The sequence below is a fragment of the Hirundo rustica genome, chromosome 2 (genome assembly GCF_015227805.2).
Source record: "Hirundo rustica isolate bHirRus1 chromosome 2, bHirRus1.pri.v3, whole genome shotgun sequence".
In the NCBI taxonomy this organism is placed as follows: Eukaryota; Metazoa; Chordata; class Aves; order Passeriformes; family Hirundinidae; genus Hirundo; species Hirundo rustica.
This window is the reverse complement of record NC_053451.1, coordinates 77,316,030-77,332,050: the sequence shown is the minus strand read 5'-3', so window position 1 is coordinate 77,332,050 and position 16,021 is coordinate 77,316,030. Positions and strand designations below refer to the sequence as shown.

The window sequence follows — 16,021 nt, the reverse complement described above, 5'->3', positions numbered from 1 at the left end:
ACATGAATTACTTTGGTTTTACTATTGTTCTCTCCTGTCCACCCCTATATAATCATAAAAACTTGCAGTAATCTTGCAGAAATGGTTATAAAAATTGCACTGAGTAGCAGTGGCATGCATGTTATTTTTTCCCCACACAGGGAAGCTTTTAGTACCTAAATTTGAAAATTGTACATCCTGTTCATGCTTGCAGTTTCAAATCTGGACACTCCCATTAATATTTTCCTTTATTTTATTGATGTCTTCAGAAGGCTATTTTGTTTGTTTCTGTCAGCTAGGATGGAGTAAGAGTTTTATGATGCACAGGCTTTACGTTCATTTTTCAGCTGCCACGACCTGATAGATGGAATTCATCGCCTCTGTAGTTCACGTACACTATCAAATTCCTTTAATGCCTGTTGAAGCTTTCCAGGCTTCAGCTGCTGCTTTTCTGTTTCTGCACAAGTTCTCTCTGCAGCTCCAGCATGTGACTGTATCAGTGCCTGAGTTCTGAAAGTGCACCCACCTGAGCTGTTAACCTGTCTCTCCCTGAAGTCTTAAGGTCTCCTCATGAAGAGGGAGACAAGAAAGTACCGTGGTGCCTTGTGAAGGAGGTCAGGCTGCCTCTTCAGCTTACTCTACTTTTCATGTGAGCTGTGACATCGGCAGCGTCTCCGTTCTACTGCAAACCTGGAAGTGTGGGTTTTTGCATGTGCAAACCCATAAAGGAGATAGAAGCCACTGCACTGTGAGCACAGCATGTGTTGTGCTGATAAGTATGTGAAGATGAGGAGGAATAAGGAGGTTATCTCAGGGAATGTGAAACTCAGACGAGTAGCTGGGGTTGATTCTGTACTTTCCTTTTTTTTTCCTCCACAACTCCAGATCAGATTGAGCAAAACACAAAGAAGTGGAATGAAGGCATTTTTTTAGAAAATGGACTGGGTGGAGTAGTAGGGGGAAGGAAAACGAAGCAATGCCTCTCTGCACAAGATTTTAAGGGAGGGTTTTTTATAAACAGAAGATATCTTCTGAGGTGTTCGTGGAATCTGTAAAGGTACTGGAAGTAGTGGGGAGAGCATTGTGTTCAGTAAGTTGCTTTGAAAAATGAGGCAAGGCATGTATTTTAATGCTTCCTGAATAGTTCTAAAAATGTAGAGAAGACAGAGAGCACATGGGCAGGAATTTCTTAGAACATGGTGCTGAGGAATGTCCAAAACACCACTTCATGCAGGCTGCCCCCCAGGAGTCCAAACCACGAGGCTTAAAACAATGGATGAGATGGAAGAAACAGGGGATTTTTTAATGAGAATCTGAAGTGGATATTGTTCAGTTCACTCGCTCTTTTTTTCTTGTAATTTTATGTTAAAGTTTATTTTTTTTTACAAGTGTCTAGTCTATGTGGTTACATCAAAGATAGGTATGTTCCTAGTAATTCCCCAAAGCAATGCCATGTGGATGGCTGGTTCATTACATTTGCTGCTTTTCTGTGTTCTATTTAGCTGCTGCAGTTAAGCAGTTTAAAATATATAAATACTTTTCAAGTGAGAAAGAATGCAAGTAGCACAGCTCCAGTGGGAAAACAGACCATGATATTATTAATAAAGGACTGTGGCTCTTAAGAATTTCTTTGTGATACAGACAAGTTGTTCTGTGGATGATGGAGCAGATTTTCAATTAATTCCTCTTTCCTGGTCAGATTCCTTGGGACTTAGGAAGGCGTAGACTGATGATTTCCTCTTTTTGTGGTATTTGTTGCCTTTTTTCCTGTTAGTCCCCTTGATAGTTAATAGTAGGCATGCTTCAGCCTTTTTCCAGTGGGGGGTTGCCAGTATAGTTATATGCTTTTTAACATATTTGTATGTGGATATGAAAAGATGCTTTTATTTTGTATTTATTTGAATAAAAATGGCTTTTAATTACTTTTTAAGAAATACTGTATTTTGAGACCTCTAATTTCAAAATGAGGGATAGCCATCAGAGATCCAGTAGCACATTTCTTCATATGGTGAAGTTTGGGGCAGACTGGGATTTCGAAGAAAACCGTTCAATTGCATTTGGATCTCAAGGAATTTCCTACTCTCCCTGTTTATCTATATATTGCTACAGATTGTATGGTTTCAGGTCACCTTTAGATAGAAATTAAATTGTGTCCCACCAGCGATATTGACTCAAAAAATCATGTTTTTAACAGTGAGATTTATATTTCATTAGTCTGTTGGGGCATGCCTTTCTCTAGGTATTGTTCCTCCTCGTGTATCTTTTCCATTGACAGGAGCTGTGTACCAGTCTCAGTTGATGGTCAGCCTGATTTATTTCTTTCTCCTCTGTGCTTGTGAGAGTAGACAGTGTTGCAAGACAGTTCAGGAATCTTTTAAAATCAGACCTAAAGTTGTGATGGTTCCTGGGAATGGTATGCACATCATTCGTAGTATCAGACAGAATTCACATAGAAAAAGTTCACAGAGATGTACTTGAACACCAGGATCTCTGGCTCAGAAAGTTCCTAATATATGTATTCTGGAAGCTGGAAGTGTGTGCCAGAGGAAGCACCTCTCTATGTTTGCTTATAGACTTTTCTCCAGCCATGCAGCGCTACCTGGGGCCTGGAACGGGTCAATGGATTTTGTGGACCAGTCATATTTATGGCTGGGACTTGGCATGAGATGGAGATAAATTATTATTTAGGTAGGCATAGAAACAGCAGAGTAGACTGTGTAGGCTATGTGGGTTTTTTGTCTCTGGCATGCATAACACACTTTTTTTTTTAATTGTGCAAACTTTGAAATGTGCAAAACTTGCTGGGGGTTTGTTCTCCCTAAACTACTTAAATTTAAATGGGAGGGAGAGGAAAACAAATATAGGAAATAAATTAATGTAACAAAGATTTGATGCCTGTGAGCACTTCTGCATGTGCTTTAATGTCATCTCAGCGGTTATTTTCATTGAAATTAATATAAGTATTAACTAGAGTAAAGTTAAACTTGCATTTGAGCTTCCAAAAAGGAGAGGGAGAAGGAATGGTAAGGAAGAAAGTAGAATCATTAAAGAAGAGACGTTTTGCAGAGGTGAAAGAAAGCTGGTTCTTGGAGATAAAAACTTAAAAAAGAAAAACTTGTCTCCAAGAAAAGCAGACCTGATAGGGAAGGAAGAACAAATGAGGATTTGTATGCATGAAGTGCGAAGACTCTGCCTTTGCGCGGGGGAGCACTGTGTTGTTGTAGGCCCCCTTCTCAGTGTCTCCTGCTTCATGCTCTGCACTATCAAAGCTCAAGCTAATTATTTTTTAATTGTGTAGCAGTTTGCTGTCAAAGTGCAGTGCGTTTTTCAAATGGATTATAGTATCTTGTTTACTTAAGTTTATTACCTTAAAGTACTCTTTGCTTAGTACTCTTTGTTGAATCGGAAGGGTGTAATATCTGGGGAGGTCTGTCCTGATTCTGTTATTCCTGATGATGTTTGAAGGTCATTGATGGTACATTTCCAGGTGATAGAAAACCAGGCAACACTAAAGGCAGTTCTGGAACTGGACAGGTATTTGTGGAGTTTTAGCTATGGGATGTGAATCAGTAGGTGCAAGGAGCAGGGAAAAGTGCAGAGTGTTGAGTCCATGATCATACAATGAGCAGGGATCAAGTACTGTGGTAGTTATATGGAAAAGGGGGTGTAGAGTGTAGTGCATCACAAACCCAGGATGACTCAGCAGTGTCATGTTCTCGTTAAGGAAATGGCACCTGGGATTTATGACCAGTACTGTATGTGGCAGTACAAGTAAAATAATACTCTTTTATGTTTTGTACGTAATCAGCTAAATAATGTTTCAATTTTGTGCCCTTCAAAAAATGTATAGAGCAGCTTCATACTCCGGTATAGGTGGTGAGGAACATTCAGGTGTTAAGGGCAGGGAGGCAAAAAAGAAAGAAGCCCATCTGCTACTTAAAAGAAAAGTCTATTTGGGAGACTTCTTTATTATTTTTATTTGTTTTTCTTTCATGTCTGGAGGAGAAGGACATCAAGTGTGAAGGGACTTTATACACAGGAGTTAACTGGTGTAGGGGCCCTTGGGGATATAGTGGATTTAAATTGCACCAAAGGACGTAAACTTGAACTTCAGAGAAGAAAAATTTGTAATAGCGAGGGTAGCTTGTCCCTGGAACACATTTTCAAGGATGTTGAAATTTCTCTTCAGCTTAAACATGGAGAAGAATCCATTTAACTTCTGCCAGGAACATTTTTACGTTTAAATTGCTTCTTAGTCGGGGAAGAGGATCCAGCTTTCACAGTCCCTTCATCTCGCTTTGCTGAAGAACCTTTGGGAGTTCTTTGTCTGGATCTCGTGTGTCTGTGCACATGTGTGCGTGTGCTTGTGTATTTAATAAATGTGACAGTGGTGATTGGAGTTTGTGCAGCAGTTTGTTCTGTTATGCATTAAGTGTGCTCGCAGTCTAACAGAGCGTGCCTCTTGAGAGTACTAGACAATCCCAGGGAAGGTGAAATGTGTGGGGTTTTAAAAAGCAGATAAAAAGGTTGTGGCAGTGCTGGGCAGGCTCCAGCAGATATCTGAACTCTTGGACCAGTTACATCGCCTGCTGAGAAGGCTTTCCCTGGGTTCTCTGCATCATCAGTGAGAAAGGGACACGCTATCACATTGTGATTCACTTAGAATTGGGCTTTTCACCTAGCTGTTGTTCTTCAGTTATACAGGGCAGTATTTCTAAGAGTAGATGGATGATGAAACTAAGCCTTAGTGAACCAGTTGGAAAAATAAACACTTATGGACTGTTTTGGAATGGTTTGTTGTTGTTGTTTTTTTTTTTTTTAGATCAGTAGTACAGTTTAATTCTTCAGAAGTCTCTGTGGCTCAGTGTTATAGCTAGTCTGAAAGCGTCTCTCAAAGAAGTTACTTTTACTGGCTGTATTTCTCTATAATTTTCCAATATCTTGCCCTTCTTTCTCTTTCTTTTAGTGTAATTTTTTGAAAATACTTTCTTTGCAATTCAGATTGTGACATGTACATTTGTGACAAGAATGTTTTAAGACAATTTTAATGAAATGTCTTATTGCCTCCTCTATTTTCCCAGACTGGAAATAATTGTATTTCTTTTCCCTGCCTTGAGAACTTAAAAAGCTAAATAAGGAACATGCTTGTTAAGGTTTTATATAGTTTTTGTAAATCCAGTAAGCATGGTCATCTTCTTATTTTAAAAACTGAGTAATGGAATAGAAGCGGTTTTCCAGAAATAATTAAAATCTTTTAGGACATTTAATTTTAATTAATATTTCCATCTCTTTGCAGATGTATTTGTCAGGCCTTACATCAGAAGATTTCTGTTTTGGTCACTCACCAGTTGCAATATCTCCGTGCTGCAAATCAGATTATAATTTTAAAGGATGTAAGTGATTTCAATGTCTGTACTTACACTTTGTAATTATCCTTTTTTATCTAAGGAAGGAAAAGAAAAAGTTTCATTTTTTAGTTTGTAAATATATTTTCCATCTACTTATGACTACATATGATTTTCAAGTTTTACAGTTATTAATAAGTTGATTTTTCTTGGAATGCTTTCCCTGAAAAATCTGTTTCTGAATTTTATCATGCATATAAATAATCTTGAATTAATAGTACTTATTTCTTCAAACACTTAGTCTGGTTTTGAAATAAAGTTTTAACCTTCCCTTGCTTCAAATGTAATATACTGTGAGACCGTGTTTTGCTTTTGTTCTTGTTTCTAACGCTTCTGTGTGAATCAAGAACTGTGTCAATTTTGCAACAAATCCATTTTTAAATTAAGCCTGAGAAATAGCATCAGATGCCTTTGAGAATGAGCATGCCTTCAGTGCCGCGGGTTCCTTCCCATCTTCATTGTACCAGATCCTCAGAGGCAGAGGGGAAATGCAAGGACTGCAGTTGGGGCTTTTTTTCCTGGTTTTTTTTTTGTTTTTTTTTTTTTTTTAAGCCTGAGTAGTGAAATATTTGAAATTACTTTTGATGCATCGCGGTGGTGCAACAAAGGACACTGTCCCTCTTTTTCTTTCCATTCAGATTGTTTTAAAAGTTACAGTAGCTCTTGAGAAATGAGTTTGTGGTAAAGCTGAAATGTGGACACAGTCAGTGTTGGTCCTCGTAAGGTCCTGTGAGGATCAGAAAATGAAGATGGTGTTTACCCCTGGGATGGAGCAACATAAAAAGACTGATGGCTGTGTGTATGATTTAACAGATTGTCCTAAAGCTGCATTGGCTTGGCTGTCTCCCCCAGCTTCTCCAGGGAGGTGATTCTCCCCTGGCTGTATCTGGGGCTGTTCTCATCCTCTTTGTTGACCCTGTTAGCTGCTACACGTGACTGGTCAGACTCTGTTTCTGCTCTTCTAAGTGTGGAACTCATAGAGGCTTCAGCTCAGTTACTGCAGTGGGATGTGTGCCTGGCAACTGCAGAACCCCAGAGGTAGCAAGGACAGGTCAGAAAAATTGTCCTTTATGGAAAATGTATAATAAAGGTACTAAAAGTTTATATTGCTTGTAGGGTAAAATGGTGGGGAAAGGTACCTATGCAGAGTTCCTGAGATCTGGCATCGACTTTGCTTCCCTTTTGAAAAAAGATGAGGAGGTGGTAGAACAGCTGTCAGTTCCAGGAACCCCCAACCTGAAGCCTGCCCGGAACCGAACCTTCTCGGAGTCCTCAGTCTTGTCCCAGGATTCGTCCGTCCACTCGCAGAAAGATGGAGCCGTGGAACAACCACCTGTGAGTGCTCAGGGGATAGAAGTGTCTTGATTCTTGTCTGGCTGGTTTTTAACTTAAATTTTGATACGGGCTTTCCCTGCAGCGTTGGGATTTCAGGGATTACTGAATTGCATTATCAGGTGAGAGCTCTCCTGTGGAGGACCTGCCCAGCTGTGCTTGGCTGGCAGCTCACAGCTCAGCGTGGTGCTGTTCAAAGGCAGCAGAGTCAGTCTGTGCGCTTCAGCATCAACTCTGCTGGGTGCTGGGAGCATTGCTGGTACGTGTCCAGAGCCACCACCCTGTGCTTCTTTCAGCCTGTGCTGTGACAGCAGTGCTTTAAAGGGCAAGTCCCACTGTATTGGGTGGGTTCACTGTGTTTGTGCAGTGTTGAACCGAAATGAAGCACTTTCCCTGAAATCCTGAGCTCTGGGAAGTGCATGTAGAAGCTGTGGCTTTATGCAAACTCTGTGTTTGCATGGCTGGCATCAGCATACCCATAGACATACCCACATGATCTTGAGCTGGCCCTGGGGGGTAATCCTGGGACACCGCTGCCTTGCTCTCTCCAGCCCTTTTGTTGGTGGAAACAGAAGGCTTTGTGGTTCCAGTGTGACTTCCAGGTGCCTCCTTATCTCGTGGCCTGCCCAGTGCAAAAGCAACTCTTGAAGTTTCTGTACCAGAGGTTGCCTTCTGCTGGAGTTTGCATTCACATCAAACAGTGCAGGCTCCCTGTAACCCTACTAGGCTTGTACTAGCACTGCATCCATGGAACAAGCAATCCCTGTATGTCCCTGATGATTGTCACCTTTCTGCTGTGGGTATATACTATTTCTATTTCTTCTCTCTGATGAAAAGCAGTGAGACTAACAAAAGAAAAAAAGAAAAAACCTATGGACTTTTTAATACCTTTTTGAGGAATGTTTTCATGCGCCAAAGCAGTAAACTTACTTTTTAATGCCCCAATGGCAACCCCATTAAAGTCTTAAATTCTCTTAAATTTTTGGAGGTGTACCAAACTTCTTAGCAGCATTAAGACTGTTGGATGGGGAGGGGGAGAAGTGGAAAGGTGGGGTGGCTGGAGAAACAAAAAGCCAAGACAGGCTTCTCACCTTTTATGAATGAGTAGGTTGGATTTCTCTTTCCACGTCTGTCAGGTCTCTTGATTCCACTGCTCTTGAACAGTCATGTCTTGCGGCAACAAAATCAACTGTTACATATCTGACACTAGTTTTTATATTGCATATAAAAATAAATTTTTAAAAAATCCTTATTTTATTAATTTGTATAGTTCTTTTACCTTCTTTTTGCCTGTATCATTTTTTCCTTCTCTGTTTTTCAGTACCCCCTGTCCATTGTTTGCTTAGGATGACTTCCCATTTGTCATTTCACTTGTTTTCCCTATTAACAGGGAACAAATACTTTATTGGTATTTACAAGGAGATGATTAGAACTTTTTGGATAATTTGTAAATCTTGGGTGTATGTTGAGTGATTTTGGTAAATACTTGTTGAAGAGTATTTACCTTAAATGCTTTTCTGGAAAGGAAAGATTCCCTCCATTTGTATTCTGAAAACAGAATCTTCCCCAAGTAAACGCCTTAATTTCTGGAGCTGTTACGAGTGAAGGTAGTGTACAAGAAAAGAAGAACCTGGATAGTGGTCAGAGTAAATATTTCTGGTTATATATGAAGTTGTGTTACATTTGGTGATGCAATGCCAAATAAAATCCTTGAAGTGTTGCTTTACAGAGTAGGATTTTCAGTATTAGAAACTATTTTTTTTTTTCATAGTTATAGTTCAATATTTAAAGTTTTTATATGCATAATCACTTTATCTCCTTGTTTAATTGTTTGCTAATTCTGAGCCATGACACTCAAGTGGCTTAGTCTGAATCTGTAACTACGAGGTTGATAAGGTTTATTCTGTGGATTTTTTCTTTCAGGGTGAAAATGCGCTGGCTGCAGTGCCAGAGGAGAGTCGCCATGAGGGAAAAATAAACTTTAAAGTTTACAGAAAATATTTCAGTGCAGGAGCAAATTACTTTGTGATTTTTATACTCTTAGTATTTAATATTTTGGCACAGGTAAGTTGTTGGAAGCCACAAATAATATTGAATGTATTTTGGTTTTTTTTTTTTTTTTAAATATAGTGCATACTTGTTGCTATAATGTTTCATCCAAAATGTTTGGGTGTTCTTTAGTAATTTTGTAGTGTATCCAAGTATCAGCATGGAATTTTTGGTCCAGCATTGAGAGGTCTTGCACTGATCCTTATTTCAACAATTTTAATACCTCACTAAAATAATCATTTTTATGACAACATGGCTCAAAAATTGTAAGCCAGTGTACTTTGTTTAGAAAGGGAAGAAAATGGTAAGGTGTATAAAAGTGGTGTTGAACAAACCTAAACAGTCAGAATGTTTCTAGTTGAGGAAGGTAAAGAGATTTGCTGGGTGTGGGAGTACAATATGACAGAAGTGTTCAAAGAACAGCTCACCTGTTGCTAAGTGCAGATTATGCAAAAAGTTTAGATGGAGGGTCACTGTTTAGCAGAATAAGAAAGTGAGGAAGAGCATAGGCAAGTATTTTGTGTGATGCAGACTGTAGCAGGTACGTAAAAGATTTTTTAAACAAGGAAATTTATTTACAAACTTACTGAAAGCAGTGGTGAGCTGAGGAAGCTGAGTGAAGATACCTTATTGCCTTTTCCTCTGTTTCTTGCTGAGAAAGCTCAAATTCATTTAATGGAAATTATTTTTATTGGCTGTAAAAATAGAGTCTATATATTTTAACATCTTACTTCTTGCTTGTCCTTGAATTGAGTCTGTTGGAAAGATAGCTAAGCAAGATCAAATCTCTGTAGTCGACTGCCCACAACTTCAAATTCACATGAACAGAAGTGTATTTTGAGATAATATCCCTGTTACGTGTTTGTAGTCACCTCTTGTCACAGAAGGAAGGTGGCAGAAGTTTTTTCCTCCCTCTCCTCTCTCATCCTCCTTCAACCCTGTTTCTGGTAATTATCTCCAGTAAACACAAATTTCTGGATTGGTAACATCAGAAAGTTTGTTAATCAAAAAGCATTTTGGAATATCTCTTGTAGCAGATTTAGGAACTGAGAAAATGAGTTCTTTAATGTTCAATTAACATACATTGGGAAGAGCTACTATATTTTGTTTGCTAAAGTGTATTGCTTTCCTTTAGTTGCTAACATGTAAGGTAATTTAAGGTAACTTCTTTCTTTGTAGAGCACCTTCTAATGTGCTTGGCAGATTGCTGCTGGTCTTGAAAGACTGGATGGCACACTTTTCTGAATATGTGATGTTTTCCCAGAGAGCTTGAAAGAATGGCAAGGAAATTTAATTTTCTAATTTTTTTTTTTTTTAAATTTTGTAAGATGATTCTTGTATTTGCCTCTTTTGCTCAAGGTGGCCTATGTGCTCCAGGACTGGTGGCTTTCTTACTGGTAAGTTGATAATAATAACTGGCAGGTTGTTTCTGCCTTTTCAGTCAAGTGCTGTTTGTTGAATTGAAAGGGAGTGGAACCTGCTCTAGAGTAGTTCAGATTTTCCTCTGGTTTCTACTTTTGTGGGGGAAAAAATTTTCAACTTTATGCTAAGTTTAGACTGTAATTGCATCTATATGTGTTGTGATGCATAACAGCATCGATACGTGAGATCTTTTGAACTAAAGATTTCAACAGAGTTGAATCTAGAAACAGCTAAACACACTTATTTGATGATGATTATCTTCTGTGTGCATTTCCACAGGGCAAATCATGAAGAAAAGTTGAATCTCACAACAAATGGAAATAATGGAACAAATGAGACTGATCATCTAGACCTTAACTTTTATTTGGGAATTTATGCAGGTAATTGCACATGCACATGTGTGTATGTCCAAAAACTATTTATTATCTGATAGAGAGTTTTGAGAGGTGCAAAGCAATGTGTGGGGAAATGTGATTTCTAGCAGTAACTGAGCAATGTCTTAACAGATTAGAAGCCCGAGTCTTGCTTTCTGATTACACAGATTGCAATTAAAAAAAAAAAAAAAAAATCTGACTGAAGAAATAGGTTGAATGCAGAGTCTTTAATTGCTTTGCCTGGATTTTGGAAAGTAAATCAGGAACTGAGTATTTGAAAAGTCAGTCACATTAAGGTTGTGGTTAATGTCTCTATATTAGTAAGGCATTGAGCTAAATCTTCAGCCATTATATGGATGGCAAGAGGGATTAGAAATGGATCTTTGTTCTGTGCTGTTCTAAAACTTGGCATGGCTACATTTCTTCTGAAGTGCCATAGGAAAAGAGCAAGTTTTTAAAAGGCATCCTAGATGGGTATGCAAAGCAGGTTGTTAAAAAACATTTCAATATATTTCAATAGGTAGCATTATGCTTCTGAATATTCAGAAAAGGGCGTTGATCCTTGCGTTCAGGCATCCAAACATCTTGAAAAACTGCTCTGAGATGTAGTAAAAATTGCCACAGAAAAATCAGGTGCATGCTCTCAGATTCTGCTTTTTAACACTCCTAGTGATGTACAGTGTTGTATAGCATGGTAATTTCTTCATGGAGATGTAAATGATTGGTGTGAGAAAACAGGTGGAATGCCTGAAGAATATGCATTGAATGTATTCAGAAACAACTCTGTGGCTGAGAGAATAGGTGCAAGATTTTTTGTTTAGCTTGTTTTCTGGAATCCACGTGATGTAAGTGGCTGACAGAAAACACTGTGTTTGGCCTGGAAGGCAACAATTTATGAGACAGATGAATTTGGCTGTTATTTTCTTCATGTAATGTCTTATTTTGTGAACTGTTCCAGTGGACTGCACAGTATGATAAAATGTGGCAAATTTCACTTTCTCTGACCAGATAGCCTAAACCGCATTAGTGAAGGATTTTATCTAAGGAATATTTTGCTCTAGATAATAGAACTACAAAAGCTACCTTTATACTGAAGTGTTTAGATGACTTAGTGAGATATTTGCAATGGTTGAACAGACAGCATTGACTTATCTACACAAAATTGTAAGTGAAGTTGACAAAGTTTAAAAAGGGTAGCTTATATGAAATACATAATAATCCACTTTATCTTTTTATATAATCTCTTAAACGGTATAAAACAATTTAACATTTTTATTTCTGATTCTCAATGCTTGGAAAAACAAAAAAAACCCACTGTAGTAGTTCCTTCTTAGTCCTTGCTGCTTCTGTGAAACAAAGATTTTGAAGAGTAGAATTGCTGTTAGTATGGAACACTGTTGGCCAGAACTGAGGGACCAATTCCACACCTCTTCTATAACGAGAACACGCAAAGGGCCCTTGTCTCTCATACTGAGGTTCTGAGCTCAGGAACAGGGAGAGCAAAGAGACAGACCAGGTGAAGGACTTGGGAGAAGTCTGTTAGGCAAGAAGGAAGACTTGGTCCTCCTTCTCCCCAACCATTAGGTCTGTTCAGGTGTTTTGTTCTGGGAGGGTCACACCAACAGCTTCCAGCTGCTTCCAGGCCTGAGTGAAATTGTACAGCAATGTGGGGTTCCCAGAATGTGGTTCTTCTCCTCCTATTGCTTCCCCAGACTGCTTTTAGGAATGAGCTTGCCACAGCCTCCTGCTTTTTGCCTCTCCAGCTTTCCTGTTCAGGTACATGCGGTTACTCTTGGAAAAATTGTCTTCTCCTACCTGGCCTGAAGTGCAGCAGCTGGGACATGGCGGACAAACTCTCATCCCAGCCACCATCTTTTTTCCTTAAAACAGCACCTCACAGAATGTAAACAATTAACTGCAGGCAGACAAATGAAACAGTGATGATACCTTTTTTTGCTCTCTGGGAGAATACAGCAGGAAGCAGGATGGGATAGCTTAACCATATCAAATAATTTGAAACCTCCCTCTTTCCCACTATTACTCTAGCTGTTCCTGAATTGTGTATGATTTTAACCTGCCCTTAGAATAGGCAAGTTTTTCTGCTGATAATTGGGGTCTGACTTCAGCATGTCCTCAAGATCTGAGGTAGCTGTGCTGGTTTTCTGAAGCAGATCACGTGGAGCCTGGAAGCTCTGCTAAGTGTAAGTTTTAGACCTTCACTGTTCACCCTTATTGATAGGGATTTTGGTCAGCCACGTTGGAGATTATGCACAGCGAACAGACCAACAGCAATCTCATTATTTATTTCAGTTTATTGCCCTGTCGCACCCTTGTCTTGTAAGCAGAGTTGTGCCCAGAAGAGAGACAAAGAGTCTGCAGGCCAGCAATGTTTTACATGGCATAAGGAGTGCATCTTAGACACGTGATTTAAGTGATTTGGTGTGTTTTCCGAGGAGAAGAATGGCATGAGTCGTTTGGGCTGATTGGGAGTAACTCAAGGTTGTCTCTAAATAGCCATATATATATTACTTGTTTAATACCTGCTGACAAGTGTTGCATCTTCATAGTGACCTCTGCAAGCCACAGTTATACATGGCACTGTGAAATGAATTTTTTAGTAATGTTGTTATGCAGAAAGTTTTAATACACATTTATCTCATGGGTTAACAGACATTTCCTACATTTTGATGAAGTACCAATTCTTTCAAACAGAAAAAGAGGAATTGATTAAATTGATTCTGTGATAGTAACTGAAACTAGTGACAAATGTACCTGTGTTCTGCACTCAGTCTGAGTCCCCTTAGGCTTAAGTTTGATTCTTGCTGTATGCAGAAGTCCAGAGAATTTGGTTTTAGTGCATTTTTATTTTAAACTTTTTTCTTTTCTTCTGAAAGATCCATGTCCATGTGTTTTTGGAAGCTCTATTCATGTTTGTTTTGGTTGTTTTTTTTTTTAATTTCAGGTTTAACAGTGGCTACCATACTATTTGGCATAATAAGAAGTCTTCTGGTGTTTCAAGTTCTTGTCAATTCTGGTCAGAATTTGCACAACAAAATGTTTCAGTCCATTTTGAAAGCTCCTGTCTTGTTTTTTGACAGAAATCCTATAGGTAAGTTTATTAGTTAAAAAAAAAACCCAGAAAAACAAAAAACCCCTCAGTATTTATTGTATCTCCTTGATTGCACAAATTGTACCATTTCTGGACAATTACAATTTGTACTTTGTATTTTTGCACTTTGTTCTTTTGCTTCTTTTACTTAGACCCTCTAAATCTAATTCTTTTCTTAAACACTTTAAATTTAACAGCGTAGTCCTTTTCAATTTCAAACTCAGACTGCTTATTGATGGTTTATCTTACTGTCTTTAAATGCAGCATACAGAACAATGAATTAGCTGTAGCTTTGGTGTTGTACATTAACCTGTATTTGCACTGCTGCTGTGATGCAGTTTCATGGGGTGTCTCCTGTATGCTGAATGTGTATGAAAGCATTTTGTAAAACTGTGATCCAGATTCTTATGTTCTTCAAAAGAAGGGAGAGAGAAGATGGAGCAGAGTGAAGACAATGGGGAAGTGGGTGGTACTTAATGACTAGCCAAAAGTTTCTCTTTTACATGAGAAACAAATACCTGATGGTCTTTGCTCTCTTGGGAAAAAATGGGCATGGGCTTATTCTCATAGCACCAGGAGGCATTTAATTGTAAGGATATATAAGGATGGCTTTATTGTTCCAGAGAAAGGAAATATTCTTTTCAAAGAAGAATACTTATGCAGAGAAAAGGTTCATACCTATGATATGATGAATGAAATGTATACAGTTTAATCTTAAAAAACACCCCTACAACTGCAGAAGTTTTGGGCTGTTTTACGTGGCCTGCTTGTACTGTGAGTGTGTGGAAATATAAATTCAAGACCACTGCAAAGGATTAGAAGGGAAGCTCAGGAAAGGGAAGCTCAGCTCTTTAGTGGAGAGGTAGTGAGAGCGTGTACATGAGAAGAAATCCTAGTGCTGATGTGTCAGGGGTTTTCCTCGTCTCCCTTTCATGTATGTGTGCACAGCGAACGCAGTAACTTTAGTTTTGAGGGAATACATAACAATCTTGTGAGAATGCCCATAAATCTGGCTCATAATGACAAACTAGACTAAGAACTAGAGAGAAAAGTCAGCAACAATGTAGAGTAACACCAGTTTGCTTTGTAACACTGTGAAGCTCTAATTAGCAGTGCATTATAAAACTGACATTCATAAAACCTTTCTGTCGCTGGTATTCACACTCTGTTGTGACTTAGATGTGTGTTTCTGTTAATCAACAGATATTTTATAATAGAAGATTAACTTCAGGATGCGTATATTTCTTTTCCTTCATCTTTCTTTTGGTCAGGGTGGCATGCAAAAGTACTGCTGTTCTGATCTCTGCATTATATGAAAAAGAAAAAAAGAGAAATGATGACATATGAGACAATGGTCTTGTTCAGAATTGCAGCATTTAGCAGTTTTGAAATCTGTTTGTAATATCTGTATTTCATTGTCTGATTTACATGGGTTTTTTACTGTTTATTTATCTTTTAGAACTTCACATACTATTTCTTGCGTTGAGGTGGGATGTATTTTTTCCCCTTTCTTTTTTTAAATACACCTATGAAAGACATACTGAAAAGAAATTGAAATTATTAGATGTGCCTTTTTCTAGGGTTGTGATTGTAATAGCTAAGCCAAAATATTAGTTATCATTTCCCATATTAGCAAAGCTACTGTTGCAATGTCAAATCTGCCGTTTAAGCATCCAGCATGTTCTCAGTATTAGTGTAGGTCTCTAAGACCTCAGCAGAAGCAATTGCTGAACTGAATTTTGCAGTTTTATTTATCAAAAAATAATCAGTAATTAAAAAATGCCACGGCTAGTATTTTGAACACGTGGTGATCTGTGTTCCAGAGTTGAGGAAGGAAACTTAAATAAATAGACATCCCGAGCTCTTGGTAGTTCTTATTGGGGAAGCAGAGTAACGAGGAGCATCAGGGAGTCGACATTAGGAAATGGAAATGCGTGGTGAATCATGACATGTCTGTCAGCTCCCAACAGTGTAGATCCAATCAGTCTTGGTGAATAAATGAGATGACTTATTTCTAAAAAAATTATGCTTTGTGAATCAGTTTAGGCATGAGTCCAAGATCACTCTTTACAGATTGCATTAGCAATATATAGAGAGGGGAAGGTTGTAAAGGGAATAGTAACTAGCATTTTACCCAGATGATAGAAGAATGTCAGTGTATTTTTGGAACCTGAATTTCACAGCAGAGAGAGAAAACGAATTAAAGGACCGCTCTCCTGTCTCCCTTCCCAGCCAAAAATATTTGTATGTACATAGATTTCACCTTTCTGTAATTTTGCATAGGTCTAAAAGTAGTTAAACATTACTGCATATTTTGCATTGGACGAAACTTATTAATAAATGACTGTCTT

General features: G+C 38.4%; 1 protein-coding gene across 3 annotated transcripts in view; it reads left to right on the top strand.

Moving 5' to 3' along the window:
- ABCC4 (ATP binding cassette subfamily C member 4) overlaps positions 1-16,021 on the top strand; it is a 141,679-nt gene that overhangs the window by 38,004 nt on the left and 87,654 nt on the right. For all 3 annotated transcript variants that reach the window (XM_040055754.2, XM_040055756.2, XM_040055755.2), the window contains exons 14-19: positions 5,276-5,372; positions 6,501-6,719; positions 8,640-8,780; positions 10,125-10,162; positions 10,467-10,567; positions 13,524-13,670. In XM_040055754.2, coding sequence (XP_039911688.1) covers positions 5,276-5,372; positions 6,501-6,719; positions 8,640-8,780; positions 10,125-10,162; positions 10,467-10,567; positions 13,524-13,670 — 743 coding nt within the window. The remainder of the gene's footprint in view (positions 1-5,275; positions 5,373-6,500; positions 6,720-8,639; positions 8,781-10,124; positions 10,163-10,466; positions 10,568-13,523; positions 13,671-16,021) is intronic.